This window comes from Bombina bombina, chromosome 6 (assembly GCF_027579735.1).
Source record: "Bombina bombina isolate aBomBom1 chromosome 6, aBomBom1.pri, whole genome shotgun sequence".
Classification (NCBI taxonomy): Eukaryota; Metazoa; Chordata; class Amphibia; order Anura; family Bombinatoridae; genus Bombina; species Bombina bombina.
Genome location: NC_069504.1, coordinates 195,477,951 through 195,496,040, shown reverse-complemented (window position 1 = coordinate 195,496,040; position 18,090 = coordinate 195,477,951). Strand labels below are relative to the sequence as shown.

The 18,090-nt window shown below is 38.8% G+C and overlaps 1 protein-coding gene across 1 annotated transcript in view; it reads right to left on the bottom strand.

The window, feature by feature from the left end:
- The window catches only part of DOCK4 (dedicator of cytokinesis 4), a gene marked incomplete at its 5' end in the record, with an annotated part of 608,904 nt that overhangs the window by 168,158 nt on the left and 422,656 nt on the right, over positions 1 to 18,090 (bottom strand). Inside the window, 3 exon segments of the mRNA XM_053716722.1 lie at positions 3,765 to 3,851; positions 11,478 to 11,626; positions 12,934 to 13,027. Coding sequence (XP_053572697.1) covers positions 3,765 to 3,851; positions 11,478 to 11,626; positions 12,934 to 13,027 — 330 coding nt within the window.

Genomic DNA, 18,090 nt, shown 5'->3' with positions numbered 1-18,090 from the left:
GTAGGCATCCTTTAAGTCCACTGTGGTCATGTACTGACCTTCTTAGATCATGGGTAGGATGGTCCGAATAGTTTCCATTTTGAAAGATGGAACTCTGAGGAATTTGTTTAAGATCTTTAGGTCCAAAATTGGTCTGAAGGTTGCCTCTTTTTTGGGAACCACAAACAGATTTGAATAAAAACCCTGTCCTTGTTCTGACCGCGGAACTGGATGGATCACTCCCATTACTAGGAGGTCTTGCACACAGCGTAGGAATGCCTCTTTCTTTATCCGATTTGCAGATAGCCTTGAAAGATGAAATCTCCCTTGTGGAGGGGAAGCTTTGAAGTCCAGAACATATCGCTGAGATATGATCTCCAACGCCCAGGGATCCTGAACATCTCTTGCCCACGCCTGGGCGAAGAGAGAAAGTCTGCCCCCTACTAGATCCGTCGCCGGATAGGGGACTGTTCCTTCATGCTGTTTTAGAGGCAGCAGCAGGCTTTCTGGCCTGCTTGCCTTTGTTCCAGGACCTCTTGTTTTGAAGCGGAGGAAGTTGATGCTGCACCGGCCTTGAAATTTCGAAAGGCACGAAAATTAGACTGTTTGGCCTTTGCTTTGGCCCTGTCCTGAGGAAGGGTGTGACCCTTACCTCCAGTAATGTCAGCAATAATTTCCTTCAAACCAGGCCCAAATAAGGTCTGCCCCTTGAAAGGAATGTTGAGTAATTTAGACTTCGAAGTCACGTCAGCTGACCAGGATTTAAGCCATAGCGCCCTACGTGCTTGGATGGCGAATCCGGAATTCTTAGCCGTTAGTTTAGTCAAATGAACAATGGCATCAGAAACAAATGAGTTAGCTAGATTAAGTGTTCTAAGCTTGTCAATAATTTCAGTCAATGGAGCTGTATGGATGGCCTCTTCCAGGGCCTCAAACCAGAATGCCGCCGCAGCCGTGACAGGCGCAATGCATGCAAGGGGCTGTAAAATAAAACCTTGTTGAATAAACATTTTCCTAAGGTAACCCTCCAATTTTTTATCCATTGGATCTGAAAAAGCACAACTGTCCTCAACCGGGATAGTAGTACGCTTTGCTAAAGTAGAAACTGCTCCCTCCACCTTAGGGACCGTCTGCCATAAGTCCCGTGTAGTGGCGTCTATTGGAAACATTTTTCTAAATATAGGAGGTGGGGAAAAAGGCACCCCCGGTCTATCCCACTCCTTGCTAATAATTTCTGTAAGCCTTTTAGGTATAGGAAAAACATCAGTACACACCGGTACCGCATAGTATTTATCCAGCCAACACAATTTATCTGGTACTGCAACTGTGTTAAAGTCATTCAGAGCAGCTAATACCTCCCCAAGCAACACACGGAGGTTAAATTTAAAATTAGAAATCTCTGAATCAGGTTTCCCCGAATCAGAGATGTCACCCACAGACTGAAGCTCTCCGTCCTCATGATCTGCATATTGTGACGCAGTATCAGACATGGCCCTTACAGCATCTGCGCGCTCTGTATTTCTCCTAACCCCAGAGAATTCGCGCTTGCCTCTTAATTCAAGCAACCTGGATAATACCTCTGACAGGGTATTATTCATGATTGCAGCCATGTCCTGCAAGGTAATCGCTATTTGCGTCCCTGATGTAATTGGCGCCATATTAGCTTGCATCCCCTGAGCGGGAGGCGAAGAGTCTCACACGTGGGGAGAGTTAGTCGGCATAACTTCCCCCTCGTCAGAATCTTCTGGTGATATTTCTTTTATAGTTAAAGACTGATCTTTACTGTTTAAGGTGAAATCAATACATTTAGTACACATTCTCCTATGGGGCTCCACCATGGCTTTCAAACATAATGAACAAGTAGTTTCCTCTGTGTCAGACATGTTTAAACAGACTAGCAATGAGACTAGCAAGCTTGGAAAACACTTTAAACAAGTTTACAAGCAATATAAAAAACGTTACTGCACCTTTAAGAAACACAAATTTTGTCAAAATTTGAAATAACAGTGAAAAAAGGCAGTTACACTAACAAATTTTTTACAGTGTATGTAACAAGTTAGCAGAGCATTGCACCCACTTGCAAATGGATGATTAGCCCCTTAATACCCAAAACTGAATAATAAAAGACAAAAACTTTTTTTTTTTGTTTTTTTTGTTTTGTTTTTTTCAAACAGTCACAACAACTGCCACAGCTCTACTGTGTCTTTTTATCTCCCTCAAAAACGACTTTGAAGCCTTTTGAGCCCTCCAGAGATGTCCTGGATCATGCAGAGGGAAGCTGAATGTCTCTGTCAGTATTTTTATCTGCACAGAAAAGCACTAAAAAAGGCCCCTCCCACTCATATTACAACAGTGGAAAGCCTAAGAAAACTGTTACTAGGCAAAATTCAAGCCAGCCATATGGAAAAAAACTAGGCCCCAATAAGTTTTATCACCAAATACATATAAAAACGATTAAACATGCCAGCAAACATTTTATATTACATTTTTATAAGAGTATGTATCTCTATTAATAAGCCTGATACCAGTCGCTATCACTGCAGTTAAGGCTTTACTTACATTAGTTCGGTATCAGCAGCATTTTCTAGCAAATTCCATCCCTAGAAAAATATTAACTGCACATACCTTATTGCAGGAAAACCTGCACGCCATTCCCTCTCTGAAGTTACCTCACTCCTCAGAATATGTGAGAACAGCCATGGATCTTAGTTACTTCTGCTAAGATCATAGAAAACGCAGGCAGATTCTTCTTCTAAATACTGCCTGAGATAAACAGTACACTCCGGCACCATTTAAAAATAACAAACTTTTGATTGAAGAATAAACTAAGTATAAAACACCACACTCCTCTTACGACCTCCATCTTGGTTGAGGCTTGCAAGAGAATGACTGGATATGACAGTTAGGGGAGGAGCTATATAGCAGCTCTGCTGTGGGTGATCCTCTTGCAACTTCCTGTTGGGAAGGAGAATATCCCACAAGTAATGGATGATCCGTGGACTGGATACACTTAACAAGAGAAATGTTATCTGCACACCAGTAGACTAGATCATTACCACTCAATCCTCTTTATTTGGGAGGAATACACCAACTCACTATCATAACAGCTGCTTGCATACCTGCACCAAATGCATAAAGAGACCTACACCTCACATGTATTTCCATACCCCTCGTTATTATTTACTCTTCTTACTTTGCATAGGATAAAAAAGCAACCAATGTAGAATGGCTTAATTGTTGATATTATTGGAAATTACTATTTCATATTTCTTATGACTGAAACCTCAAATTGTTTTGTATTTGTTATCTTTTGAAATAAAGATTAAATTTTCAAAAAGAAAATTCTTTTAGCTTCTTTAACAAAGCATTTACCAGAGCCAACTAGTAAAACCAAGATTCCCTCCAATATGAACTTTGCCAAAGGAGAAGCAACTACCTTGGAAAAGAAATACAGAATTGTGGTTGAACCATAATACAGAGCAAAACACAGCACAGCAAACCTGAGGAATTGGAAATAATATGGATACAAGAGAATATGAAGATGATCCCATTCTAATGGTGAGGAACCTGGGAAACAGAAACCTTAAAAGCTATATACTGTACCTAACAGCCATATATACATTTTTTACAAGATAAATCGGTTCAATCTCCGCTAATAGGCAAGTACCACTGCTATCTTGTAATATAATATAATGACCCCTTATCAGTGCTAAAATATTTAACATAATTTTATTTTAAAACAATAAACAAAATTAGCTTATATGTATATTAAATTGACAAATTACCCTCATCTTGCTGAGATTTCTGTAATCATAGTAGCCTTCATACTGCTCAGCAAGTTTCCTGCACAGGATTATCCCATTCTCCCAACACTGCAAACAAACAAAAATACTGTAAATATATTGTACTGTACAGATATTATTCTTGAAAACTGTATAGATGTAAAACATAATTTATGTAAGAACTTACCTGATAAATTAATTTCTTTCATATTGGCAAGAGTCCATGAGCTAGTGACATATGGGATATACAATCCTACCAGGAGGGGCAAAGTTTCCCAAACCTCAAAATGCCTATATCACCCCTCACCACACCCACAATTCAGTTTAACGAATAGCCAAGTAGTGGGGTGAAAAAGGAGTAAAAAGCATAAAAAAGGAACAGGAAATAATTGTGCTTTATACAAAAAAAATCATAACCACCATAAAAAGGGTGGGTCTCATGGACTCTTGCCAATATGTAAGAAATTAATTTTTAGGTAAGTTCTTACATAAATTATGTTTTCTTTCATGTAATTGGCAAGAGTCCATGAGCTAATGACGTATGGGATAGCAATACCCAAGATGTGAAACTCCACAGAAGAGTCACTAGAGAGGGGGGATAAAAATAAATACAGCCATTTTCCGCTGAGAAAATTAAATCCACACCCAAAAGAATTTTTTCTTATAATGCAAAAAAAAAATTGTAAAAAACATACGCAGAGGAATCAAACTGAAACAGTTGCCTGAAGAACTTTTCTTCAAAAACTGCTTCGGAAGAGGCAAATACATCAAAACGGTAGAATTTAGTAAATGTATGCAAAGAAGACCAAGTTGCTGCTTTGCAAATCTGATCAACTGAAGCTTTATTCTTAAAAGCCCATGAAGTGGAGACTGATCTAGTAGAATGAGCTGTGATTCTCTGAGGCGGGGCCTGACCCGACTCCAAATAAGCCTGATTAATCAAAAGCTTTAACTAAGATGCCAAGGAAATGGCAGAAGCTTTCTGACCTTTCCTAGAACCAGAAAAGACAACAAATAGACTAGAAGTCTTCCTGAAATCTTTAGTAGCTTCCACATAATATTTCAGAGCTCTTACAACATCCAGAGAATGTAAGGATCTCTCCAAAGAATTTTTAGGATTAGGACACAAAGAGGGGACAACAATTTCCCTATTAATGTTTTTAGAATTCACAACCTTAGGTAGAAATTTAAATTAAGTCCGCAAAACTGCCTTATCCTGATGGAAAATCAGAAAAGGAGACTCACAAGAAAGAGCAGATAATTCGGAAACTCTTCTAGCAGAAGAGATAGCCAAGAGGAACAACACTTTCCAAGAATGTAGTTTAATATCCAAGGAATGCCTAGGCTCAAAAGGAGGAGCCTGTAAACCCTTCAAAGCAAAATTAAGATTCCAAGGAGGAGAAATTGATTGAATGACAGGCTTGATACGGACCAAAGCCTGTACAAAACAGTGAATATCAGGAAGCTTAGCAATCTTTCTTTGAAACAAAACAGAAAGAGCAGAGATTTGTCCCTTCAAGGAACTTGCAGACAAACCTTTATCTAAAACATCCTGAAAAAACTCTAAAAGAATGCCAGGAGAATTTATGAGAAGAACACCATGAAATATAAGTCTTCCAGACTCGATAATAAATTTTCCTAGAGACAGATTTACGAGCCTGTAACATAGTATCAATCACTGAGTCAGAGAAACCTCTATGACTAAGCACTAAGTGTTCAATTTCCATACATTCAAATTTAATGATTTGAGATCCTGATGGAACAGCCCATGAGACAGAAGGTCTGGTCTTAAAGGAAGTGGCCAAGGTTGCCAACTGGACATCCGGACAAGATTTGCATACCAGAACCTGTGAGGCCATGCTGGTGCTATCAGAAACACAAACGATCGTTGCATGATGATCTTGGAGATCACTCTTGGAAGAAAAACTAGAGGCGGGAAGATAGAAGCAGGTTAGTAAAACCAAGGAACTGCTAATGCATCCACCGACTCCGCCTGAAGATCCTTGGACCTGGAAAGGTACCTGGGAAGTTTCTTGTTTAGATGTGAAGCCATCAGATCTATTTCTGGAAGACCCCACATCTGAACAATCTGAAAAAACACATCTTGATGAAGCGACCACTCCCGGATGTAAAGTCTGACGGCTGAGATAATCCGCTTCCCATTTGTCTACACCTGAGATATGTACCGCAAAAATTAGACAAGAGCTGGATTCCGCCAAAGAAAGTATCCGAGATACTTCTTTCATAGCTAGGGGACTGTGAGTCCCACCCTGATGATTGACATATGCCACAATTGTGATATTGTCTGTCTGAAAACAAATGAATGGTTCTCTTTTCAACAGAGGCCAAACCTGAAGAGCCCTGAAAATAACACAGAGTTCTAAAATATTGAATGGTAACCTCGCCTCTTCAAATTTCCAAACCCCTTGTTCTGTCAGAGATCCCCAGACAGCTCCCCAACCTGAAAGACTTGCATCTGTTGTGATCACAGTCCAGGCTGGACAAACAAAAGAGGCCCCTTGAACTACTGTATACGATGGTGATCTAACCACCAAGTCAGAGATCTAACCACTAAGTCAGAGATAGTCAAACATTGGGATTTAAGGATATTAATTGTGATAACTTTGTATAATCCCTGCACCATTCATTCAGCATACAAAGCTGGAGAGGTCTCATATGAAAACGAGCAAAGGGGATCGCGTCCGATGCTGCAGTCATGAGACCTAAAACTTCCATACACATAGCTACTGAAGGGAATGATTGAGACTGAAGGTTCCGACAAGCTGAAATCAATTTTATTCATCTCTTGTCTGTTAGAGATTGAGTCATGGACACTGAATCTATCTGGAAACCTAAAAAGGTGACCCTTGTCTGAGGAATCAAGAAACTCTTTGGTAAATTGATCCTTCAACCATGTCTTTGAAGAAACAACACTAGTTGATTTGTGTGAGATTCGGCAGAATGTAAAGACTGAGCTAGTACCAAGATATCGTCCAAATAAGGAAACACTGCAATACCCTATTCTCTGATTACAGAGAGTTAGGCACCGAGAACCTTTGAAAAAATCCTTGGAGCTGTCGCTAGGCCAAATGGAAGAGCAAAAAATTGGTAATGCTGGTCTAGAAAAGAGAATCTCAGAAACCGACAGTGGTCTGGATGAATCGGAATATGAAGATATGCATCCTGTAAGTCTATCGTGGACATATAATGACCTTGCTGAACAAAAGGCAGAGTAGTCCTTATAGTCACCATTTTGAAAGTTGGCACTCCAGAACCTGTTCCTGGAACGGAACTGGTATGATTATCCCTGAACGCTCTAGATCTGAAACACACTTCAGAAAAGCCTGAGCCTTGACTGGATTTACTGGGATGCGTGAGAGAAAAAAATCTTCTCACAGGAGGTCTTACTCTGAATCCTATTCGATACCATTGAGAGACAATACTCTGAATTCAATGATTTTGGAAAGAATCTGCCCAAATGTTTTTGAAAAATTTTAATCTGCCCCCCACCAGCTGAGCTGGAATGAGGGTCGCACCTTCATGCAGACTTGGGGACTGGATTTGGTTTCTTAAATGGCTTAGAATTATTACAACTTGAAGAAGGCTTCCAATTGGATTCTTTGGGGGAAGGATTGGCTTTCTGTCGAAAAGAACGAAAACGATTAGAAGCTTTAGATTTACCCTTAGATCTCTTATTCTGAGGTAAAAAAAAACTCCCTTCCCCCAGGGAACCACAGGAGGTTTATAAACAGAATTTAAACGTTTACTAGTTTTAGTATCAAGAGGACTAGTTTCCTCAATATCCAAAGTAACCAACTTCTCTTTTAACAAGGAATGAATATACTCCATCTTAAAGAGATAATTAGATTTATCAGTGTCAATATCTGAGGTAGGATCTTCTGAATCAGATAGATCCTCATCAGAGGAGGATAATTCAGTATGTTGTCGGTCATATGAAATTTCATCAACTCTATGAGAAGTTTTAAAAGACCTTTTACGTTTATTAGAAGGCGGAATAGCAGACAAAGCCTTTTGAATCGCATCAGCAATAAAATCTTTTATATTCACAGGGATATCATGTACATTAGATGTTGAAGGAACAACATGCATTGTATTAGTACTAATGGATACATTCACTGCATGTAAAAGCTTATCATGACAACTATTACATACCACAGCTGGAGATATAATCTCCGCTAACTTACAACAGATACACTTATCTTTGGTAGAATTAATATCAGGCAGCAGGAATCCAACAGTCCAAATCTCGCTGCAAGAATGACGCAATACATATCAGCATTTTGCAACCTTGCGAGCCTAATTTTGCCCGTCAAAATTAATGAAAAAGTAGTCAATTTGAAGAAAAGACTATACCCCAGGTAAGAAAAAATAACTTCCTAAATATATTTTCCCAATTTTTAAACTGAGAGTCTGCAAAAGGAAATATACATAAACCTGACTCATGGCAAATATAAGTACAATACATATATTTAGAACATTAAATACATAAAGTGCCAAACCATAGCTGAGAGTGTCTTAAGTAATAAAAACATACTTACCGAAAGACACCCATCCACATATAGCAGCCAAACCAGTACTGAAACAGTAACAGTAGCGGTAATGGAATATGAGAGTATATTGTCTATTTGAAAAGGGAGGTAGGAGATGAATCTCTACGACCGATAACAGAGAACCTTTGACAAGATTTTCCGTGAGGAAAACCATAAAATCAATAGGTGATATTCTCTTCACATTCCTCTGACAAACACTGTACTCTGAGAGGAATTGGGCTTCAAAATGCTGAGAAGCGCATATCACAGAAGAAAATCAAGCACAAACTTACTTCACCACCTCTATAGGGAGGAAAAGTTTGTAAAACTGAATTGTGGGTGTGGTGAGGGGTGTATTTATAGGTATTTTGAAGTTTGGGAAACTTTACCCCTCCTGGTAGGATTGTATATCCCGTATGTCACTAGCTCATGGACTCTTGCCAATTACATGAAAGAAATGAAATTATGCATTAGTAGTAACAAAATTGCCACCTAACATAGAACAACTTTATATCTATTAATTATGAAACGTCTGACTTTTTAATCAGTTGAAAATCAGTTTTAAGGTCTACAGAATGAAGCCTGAACATTTGAAACAAACTGCAAATAAAGAAACCTGTTTCTCAACATATATAAAGTAGAGTGTGCATCAAAATGCATTCTATTTATTTTAAATAGTAATTAAACAGTAAATAAATGCTAGATATGATGATATATAGGGCAGATTAGTATGAGAATAGTAAGTAAAAGTATTTTTTTTTAAATTATATTTGTTGTTTAAATATTGAAATGTAAAAGATTTGTTTCTATAAAGTAATATGAGTTGCCATGTTTTTCTGCTGGGGGCAATTAGAGACATATATAAAACAGGCAATAAAAAAGCAAAAGCATGCAAATAAGACTGGAGTACATTACACTGATGTAATTTTAGTGAAGCATGTACGATCAAGTGTGAAATTTGAGTTGTGAAATGAAATCTTTAACAACTTCAGACCAGTAACTGGACAACATTGGGCATGTCCACCATATGGAACATGGTGCCCCTTTAGTTACAGCCTCTCCAACATCTATCTGATAGTTGAGGGTATAGGTATTTTAAACGAGAGGGGGTGTGGTACCATCTTGTGATTATTTTGTAGTTCATTTATATATATAGGTATATAACGGGGTTGCGAAGCCTATTTCCATGTTGGTTTTGGGATTGAGGGGAAATTCTAGGCCAACCAGTAGTTCAGCATTCATAGGGATTGGGGATAAAGGGGATCTCAAAGTGGATATTTCAGGAGAGTTTAAATGATCTTATCCCACTCGTTAAAAACAGCTAAATATATGGTGTAGTGCTTTGTGGGGTCAGGCCTGGACTCCTTAGGCATCCAGCAGAGAGCACCCACGGAAGGGTATTTTAATTTGTGGGTCTATCGAAACCCAGGCTTTGGTTAGTGAATTCCTATGCCAGTCTAGGATTCTCTGCAATGTGATGGGTTTATAATAGGCTTCTATGTTAGGTAGACCAAGGCCTCCCAATTTAATTTTTCGGTGAATTTCAGTGTATACAAGGTTTTATGGACCCCCAGACGTATGAGTGTAGAACGTGTTGAATGTTTTTAAAAAAGGAACTAGGTAAGGTTATAGGGATTGTTTGAAATAGATAGAGAAGTCTCAGGAGAGTTGTCATTTTGACGGTCTGGATTCTTCCCCACCAGAAAAATGATTTGTGAGCCCATTGTGATAAGTCAGGTTGTGTTGTAGTTAGGATTTTGAGGTAATTCAGCTCATATGGTGATGGGGGTCTGGGAAAAGAGAAATGCCCAGGTAATTTAAGGCTTTTGACTGTTGTTTATGTGGGCATAGTGATTGTAATGCAGAGAATTCAGTAGGTGTAAGTGTAACGTATAGAATTTCTTATTTAAGGCCGTTGATCGAAAAATTTGAGAGTTTACTGAAAAGATCAAAGTCTTTAGATATCTCGGGAATGGAAATGTCGGGTGAGGTCAGAGATAACGTGACACCTTTGTTTATTGAGGAGCCAATGCTCCGGAATAATTTGGCCTCTGTGAATGGTTTGGAAGCAAACAATTAGAGCTGAATGAGTATTAAGGCTGAATATTTTTATTCTGATATGTAATCATTAGATCGACATTTTGATGGTCTGTAATTATTGTTAAATCAGCTGCCTCATCTTTACTAGTTTGGGCTCACATCACAAAGAAACAATATACAATTGTGGATATTTGACTATGGTGTTTTATTGCACATGAAAATGTGTTGAAGATGTTTGTCTAATTATTTGTATCATTGATATGTAGTATGTTATTGATTGAGGTTATGCGACCATGATTGGTGGTTCACTATTGGGTGGGACTTATAGGTTTCTATTTATTGTGTGAATTTTTTATTTAGAACTTTTGTCTGAGGAAGAGGTGAATGCTCCGAAATGACACAGAATAAATATGAGAATTTAAAATGTAAATCCAGTGAGTGCTTCTTCTGATATTATATACAAAGGGTTTTTAATCCCAGTACATTCAATTCCAACTTCACTGAGGGCAGTGAAAAAACCCTAACATTTTTAGATTTAAATTACTGAAAAAGTAGACACCAAAAATACCTATGGACAAATTTAATGGGACATAAAACCCCCCAAAAATTTCATGATTGAGAGCATACAATTTAATACAACTTTTCAATTTATTTCTGTTATCAAATTTGATTAATTTTCTTGGTATCCTTTGTTAAAGGAGCAGCAATACACAACTGGGATCTAGCTAAACACATCAGATGAGCCAATCACAGAAGGCTTATATGTGCAGCTGCCAATCAGCAGCTAGATCCCAGTAGTGCATCACTGTTCCTGAGGTACCAAGGTATGCTTTTCAACAAATGATACCAAGGGAACAAAGCGAATTAGATAATAGAAGTTGGAGTGTTGTTTGACATGTCCTTGAATCTTGAAATAAAAAAATGGGTTTTATGTCCTTTTAACCTTTTATTGGTAGCTAAGTTTTACGTGTAATCACCATTACAATGTAATACAATAAACAGTGAATTCTTTTAAAACATAGCAAGATCATTTTGAGGATGTTAACAAGAGGCTGTTTTCTATATCTTATCTAAACAGGTCACTAAAATACATATGAAACAAGAAAGAGATTTATGATAAACTTACTTTTCCTCTGTCAAAATTCTGTATAATAGTCATGTGAAGATATTCCTTGCGCTGCCATTCTGTCTGCATGGGATAGTTTAGAAATTCTCTTAATGGACGATCCGACCATTCCAAAAGCTCATCATAAAGCAAAAGTGTGTAACCAGCCTCTAGTTAGAGAAATATATGATAAAATCAAAGCTCACACTTTTACTATTATTAAAGTGACAATATCAAACTCACTGATTTGGTGAAGGAACAGGAAAAGCGCGATTTAGATACATTTTAGATATAATTATTTCTAGTAGAAACACATTAATGTCATTAATGTTAAAAGAGAATTAGTTATCAGACTATTGCAAGTTACCAGAATTGACATTCTGCAACAATTTTTTACTGCACTAAGGCAGTTAAAGGGACATTAAATGCCTTTATTTTTGTCTAAACATTGTGCTTTTCCAATTCTCCCTAGAGATACCAAAAAGCAAATTCTATAACCTAGGTTACTTTCAAAATGCTGCAAATCAAAAGCTAGTTTATGTAACTTGCAGCATTTTTATATAACAGAATTTGCTTTGTGTCCACTACTCTAAAGAGCATGGGGCAGGCACAATTGTTACACAAAAGGAAGAGGTGTTGAACATCCCTCTAAAAATAGAGCATACAAATAAAATGCATTACAGTTCCCAAATGATTTTACACTGGCCTGAGGGATACTTGTGGCCCTTGGCAGAGGTATTTGCAGCCCTTCATGAAAACCAGAACAACCATGTGCCATCATTTTTGTGGGGAAAAAAACGTGTAACTAAAGATGTGTGCTATGGGGTGACTTTCTGGAGAAAAGAACAGCAGATAGAAAGTATCTGCAACCCTATCTAAATCTGTTATATATTTATGCATTTATATGCAGCCCTTAAAGTGTCAATAAAGCCATTTTTTTTATTTTATGATTCAGATAGAGCATGCAATTTTAAGCAATTTTCTAATTTACTCTTATTATCATTTTTTCTTCGTTCTCTTGCTATCTTTATTTAAAAAGCAGGAATGTAAATCTTAAGAGCCAGACTATTTTAGGTTCAGCACCCTGGATAGCGCTTGCTTATTGGTGGCTTCATTTAGCAAACCAATAAGCAAGCATAACCCAGGTTCTCAACCAAAATGGGCTGGCCCCTAAGCTTACAATTTCTACTTTTAGCTAAAGATAGCTAAAGAACAAAGAAAAATGGATAATAGGGGTAAATTAGAAAGTTGCTTAAAATTGCATGCCCTATATAAATCATTAAAGAAAAAAATCGGGTTTAGTATCCCTTTAAAGCTTCTAAAACATTGATCTGCAGCCCCGTGTGCTAGGAAGATGTCATCAATGTTTTAAAAGATGACAAATTTATAATAAAAAAAGATACAATTTTACAAAGATTCTTGAAATATATTAAGGCAATACCAATCAGCCAGACCCTTAGTAAAATATAATACTCACCTGTGAAATTTTGTGCTTTCATGTGCAGATCATATAGCTTGTGAATATATCGTATATACATTTCTTCTTTGTTAAGCTCTGTCTTGTAAAAGTTCTGAAAGAAGTAACATGGTAACAAAGTTTCATGAGGCACGTGATCCTTATATATTGCTGTATTAAAAAATGTAGCGCTGCTAGCAATGAAATAGCCTAAGTTAACCAACTAGATGCCAGAAGCTTAGTAAAGCGGGGTTTAGTAAAGCCTTGCTATCATTAAGGTTTCCTTAAGGACCAGTAAATACAGTAGATTTGCATCCTCAACCAATGCTTGATAAAAAGACAATGCAATAGCACTTAGTCTGAACTAATTTTACAGAATAAAAACTATTTTTAATGTATTCTTTCCTACAGTCTCTTAAACCACGCACCGCTCAAGTTTCTGTTCAAATATCTATCTTATAATTATTATCAGTTATTTGTAGAGCGCCAACAGATTCCGTAGCGCTCATTTTATAAAGATAATATTTTATGGACACAAACACACACACACATATATATATATATATATATATATATATATATATATATATATATATATATATATATATATATATATACATATATACATACATACATACATACATGCATATATACATACACATGCACACACATAATTTTGCAGCTATCATAGCATTTACTTTCAATGATTTCAGAAAAGATTATTTTATAAGACCTAATGAACCCTGTACTGATAAAAACAAAGGCCCAGATTACGAGTTTTGCATTAGAGGCTATGCGGTGCTAACAAGCAGTTTTCTCTCACCGCTCACTTACCTGCAGCGCTGGTATTACGAGTTTTTACAAACCCGTCGTTAAAAGACAAGAAGTGAGCGTTGAGCAAAATTTTGCTCATTACCGCACTCCAATACCAGTGCTGCTTAAGTCAGCGTGCACTTGCACGATTTCCCCATAGGAATCAACGGGGAGAGCCAGCTGAGAAAAACTCTAACACCTGCAAAAAAGCAGCGTAAAACTCAGTAACGCAGCCCCATTGATTCCTATGGGAAATAAAATTTATGTCTACACCTAACACCCTAACACGGTCTATGAATAAGGCAGAAAGCTGAAACATGTCAGACCACTGCTGTCTTAGATCTGATCTGTTATTATTTTTGCTGTGATGTTTCAATTTTAATTTTTGTATGGCAATAAAGTTTACTTTTTAAACTCTTAGCCTGTGGCCCCGACTCGCCCTTTTTCTATTTTTTGGTTGCTGATTTTGTGCAGACTTACAGAGGTCTGCCGGCGGTTAGCGGGGAGCTCCGTGAGTGGATACAGTGTTTAGAGAGGAGCGGAGCGCATTGGTCACACCTGGTTGTGACGTAGGATTTGAAGGAGGAACAATCACAGAGGACAGACCACGACCGGGAGATTGTGCAGCGTCTGCAAACACCGGAGGATTAAGGTACTGTGCCCATTTTGAACTGTGCCCTTTGGATTGTGATACTGAAGTGAGAACCCAGTAATTAATTGGATCCTGTAGAGTTTGCAGAAAAGGTTTGAGCGCTATATTGGGACTTTCGTTTGTTATGTTGATTACCCTAACATGAACCCCGAGTTTAAACACCCCTAATCTTACACTTATTAACCCTAATCTGCCACCCTCGACATCGCCGCCAACTACATTATAATTATTAACCCCTAATCTGCTGCTCCGGACACCGTCGCCACCTACATTATATGTATTAACCCCTAATCTGCTGCCCCCAACATCGCCGACACCTACATACTATTTATTAACCCCTAATCTGCTGCCCCCAATGTCGCCGCAACCTACCTACTATTTATTAACCCCTAATCTGCCGCCCCCAACGTCGCTGCCACTATATTAAAGTTATTAACCCCTAAACTTTAGTTTAGGCTAGGGTTTTTTTATTTTGGGGGGCTTTTTTATTTTAATAGGGCTATTAGATTAGGTGTAATTAGTTTAAATATCTGTAATTTGTTTATTATTTTCTGTAATTTAGTGGGGGGGGTTTGTACTTTAGCTAATTTAATTTAATTTAGGTAATTGTATTTAATTTATTTAATAATCGTGTAGTGTTAGGTGTTAGTGTAACTTAGGTAAGGTTTTATTTTACAGGTACTTTTGTATTTATTTTAGCTAGGTATTTATTAAATAGTTAATAACTATTTAATAACTATTCTACCTAGTTAAAATAAATACAAACTTGCCTGTAAAATAAAAACATAATTTATGCTTACCTGATAAATTTATTTCTCTTGTGGTGTATCCAGTCCACGGATCATCCATTACTTGTGCCCAGCGAATTATCTTTGAGACTTCTAACATCGCTAGGGAACTCCTTGTTCCCCCTTGATGGTTGTTGTAAGCCACAGTCGTGATGTTGTCCGACTGAAATCTTATGAACCTCATTGTCGCTAGCTGAGGCCAAGCCTGAAGAGCATTGAATATCGCTCTTAGTTCCAGAATGTTTATCGGAAGGAGTGTCTCCTCCTGAGTCCACGATCCCTGAGCCTTCAGGGAGTTGAAGGCTGGCATCTGTCGTTACAATTGTCCAATCTGGCCTGCGAAAGGTCATACCTTTGGACAGATGGACCCGAGATAGCCACCAGAGAAGAGAATCCCTGGTCTCTTGATCCAGATTTAGTAGAGGGGACAAATCTGTGTAATCCCCATTCCACTGGCTGAGCATGCAGAGTTGCAGCGGTCTGAGATGTAGGCGGGCAAACGGCACTATGTCCATTGCCGCTACAATTAAGCCGATTACTTCCATACACTGAGCCACCGAAGGGCGAGGAGTGGAATAAAGAACAAGGTAGGAATTTAGAAGTTTTGATAACCTGGTTTCTGTCAGGTAAATCCTCATTTCTACAGAATCTATTAGAGTTCCCACAAAGGAGACTCTTGTGAGAGGGGATAGAGAACTCTTTTCTTCGTTCACTTTCCACCCATGCGACCTCAGAAATGCCAGAACTATGTCCGTATGAGACTTGGCCATTTTGAAATTTGACGCCTGTATCAGAATGTCGTCTAAATAAGGGGCCACTGCTATGCCCTGCGGCCTTAGGACCGCCAGAAGTGACCCCAGAACCTCTGTAAAGATTCTTGGGGCTGTAGCTAACCCAAATGGAAGAGCTACAAACTGGTAATGCCTGTCTAGGAAGGCAAACCTGAGAAACCGATGATGATCTTTGTGTATCGGAATGTGAAGATACGCATCCTTTAAATCCACTGTAGTCATGTATTGACCCTCCTGGATCATAGGCAGGATGGTACGAATAGTCTCCATCTTGAATGATGGGACCCTGAGAAATTTGTTTAAGATCTTGAGATCTAAGATTGGTCTGAAGGTTCCCTCTTTTTTGGGAACCACAAACAGATTTGAATAGAATCCTTGTCCCTGTTCCTCCCTTGGAACTGGGTGGATCACTTCTATAACTAGGAGGTCTTGAACACAGTGTAAAAATGCCTCTCTCTATCTGGTTTGCAGATAATCGTGAAAGTTGAAATCTCCCTTTTGGAGGGGAAGCTTTTAAGTCCAGAAGATATCCCTGGGATACAATTTCCAACGCCCAGGGATCCTGGACATCTCTTGCCCAAGCCTGGGCGAAGAGCGAAAGTCTGCCCCCTACTAGATCCGTTACCGGATAGGGGGCTGATACTTCATGCGGTCTTAGGGGCAGCAGCAGGCTTTTTGGCCTGCTTCCCTTTGTTCCAGGTCTGGTTAGGTCTCCAGACCGCCTTGGACTGGGCAAAAGTTCCCTCTTGTTTTGCAATAGAGGAAGTTGATGCCACACTCGCCTTGAAATTTTGAAAGGCACGAAAATTAGACTGTTTGGCCCTATATTTGGACCTATCCTGAGGAAAGGCATGACCTTTTCCTCCAGTGATATCAGAAATCATCTCCTTCAAACCAGGCCCGAATAGGGTCTGCCCCTTGAAGGGAATGTTAAGCAGCTTAGACTTTGAAGTAACGTCAGCTGACCATGATTTAAGCCATAGCGCCCTGCTCGCTTGAATAGCAAAACCAGAATTTTTAGCCGTTAGTTTAGTCAAATGAACAATGGCATCAGAAACAAAAGAATTGGCTAGCTTAAGTGCTCTAAGCTTGTCAAGTATATCATCCAATGGGGTCTCTACCTGTAAAGCCTCTTCCAGAGACTCAAACCAGAAAGTCGCAGCAGCAGTGACTGGGGCAATGCATGCAAGGGGCTGTAGAATAAAACCTTGTTGAATAAACATTTTCTCAAGGTAACCCTCTAACTTTTTATCCATTGGATCTGAGAAAGCACAACTGTCCTCGACAGGGATAGTAGTACGCTTAGCTAGGGTAGAAACTGCTCCCTCCACCTTAGGTACTGCCTGCCATAAGTCCCGTGTGGTGGCATCTATTGGAAACATTTTCTTGAAAATAGGAGGGGGAGAGAACGGCACACCTGGTCTATCCCATTCCTTAGTAATAATCTCTGTAAACCTTTTAGGTATTGGAAAAACATCAGCGCACACCGGCACTGCATAGTATTTGTCCAATCTACACAATTTTTCTGGCACTGCAATTGTATCACAGTCATTCAGAGCAGCTAAAACCTCCCTGAGCAACACGTGGAGGTGTTCAAGCTTAAATTTAAATGTAGACATATCAGAATCAGGTTGAATCTTTTTCCCTGAGTCAGAAACATCACCCACAGAAAGAAGCTCTCCTTCCTCAGCTTCTGTATATTGTGAGGGAGTATCAGACATAGCTCTTAAAGCGTCAGTATGCTCTGTATTTCTTCTAACTCCAGAGCTATCTCGCTTTCTTCTAATCCCAGGTAGTCTGGATAATACCGCTGGCATGTCTTGTAAAGTAAACGCTATGGGCGCACTCGATGTACTTGGCGCCATTAGAGCGTGAGTCCCTTGAGCGGGAGTCAAAGGGTCTGCAACGTGGGGCGAGTTAGTCGGCATAACTTCCACCTCGTCAGATTCCTCTGGTGATAAATTTTTTAAAGACAGAATACGATCTTTATTACTTAAAGTGAAATCAGTACATTTGGTACACATTCTAAGAGGGGGTTCCACCATGGCTTCTAAACATAATGAACAAGGAGTTTCCTCTATGTCAGACATGTTTAAACAGACTAGCAATGAGACCAGCAAGCTTGGAAAACACT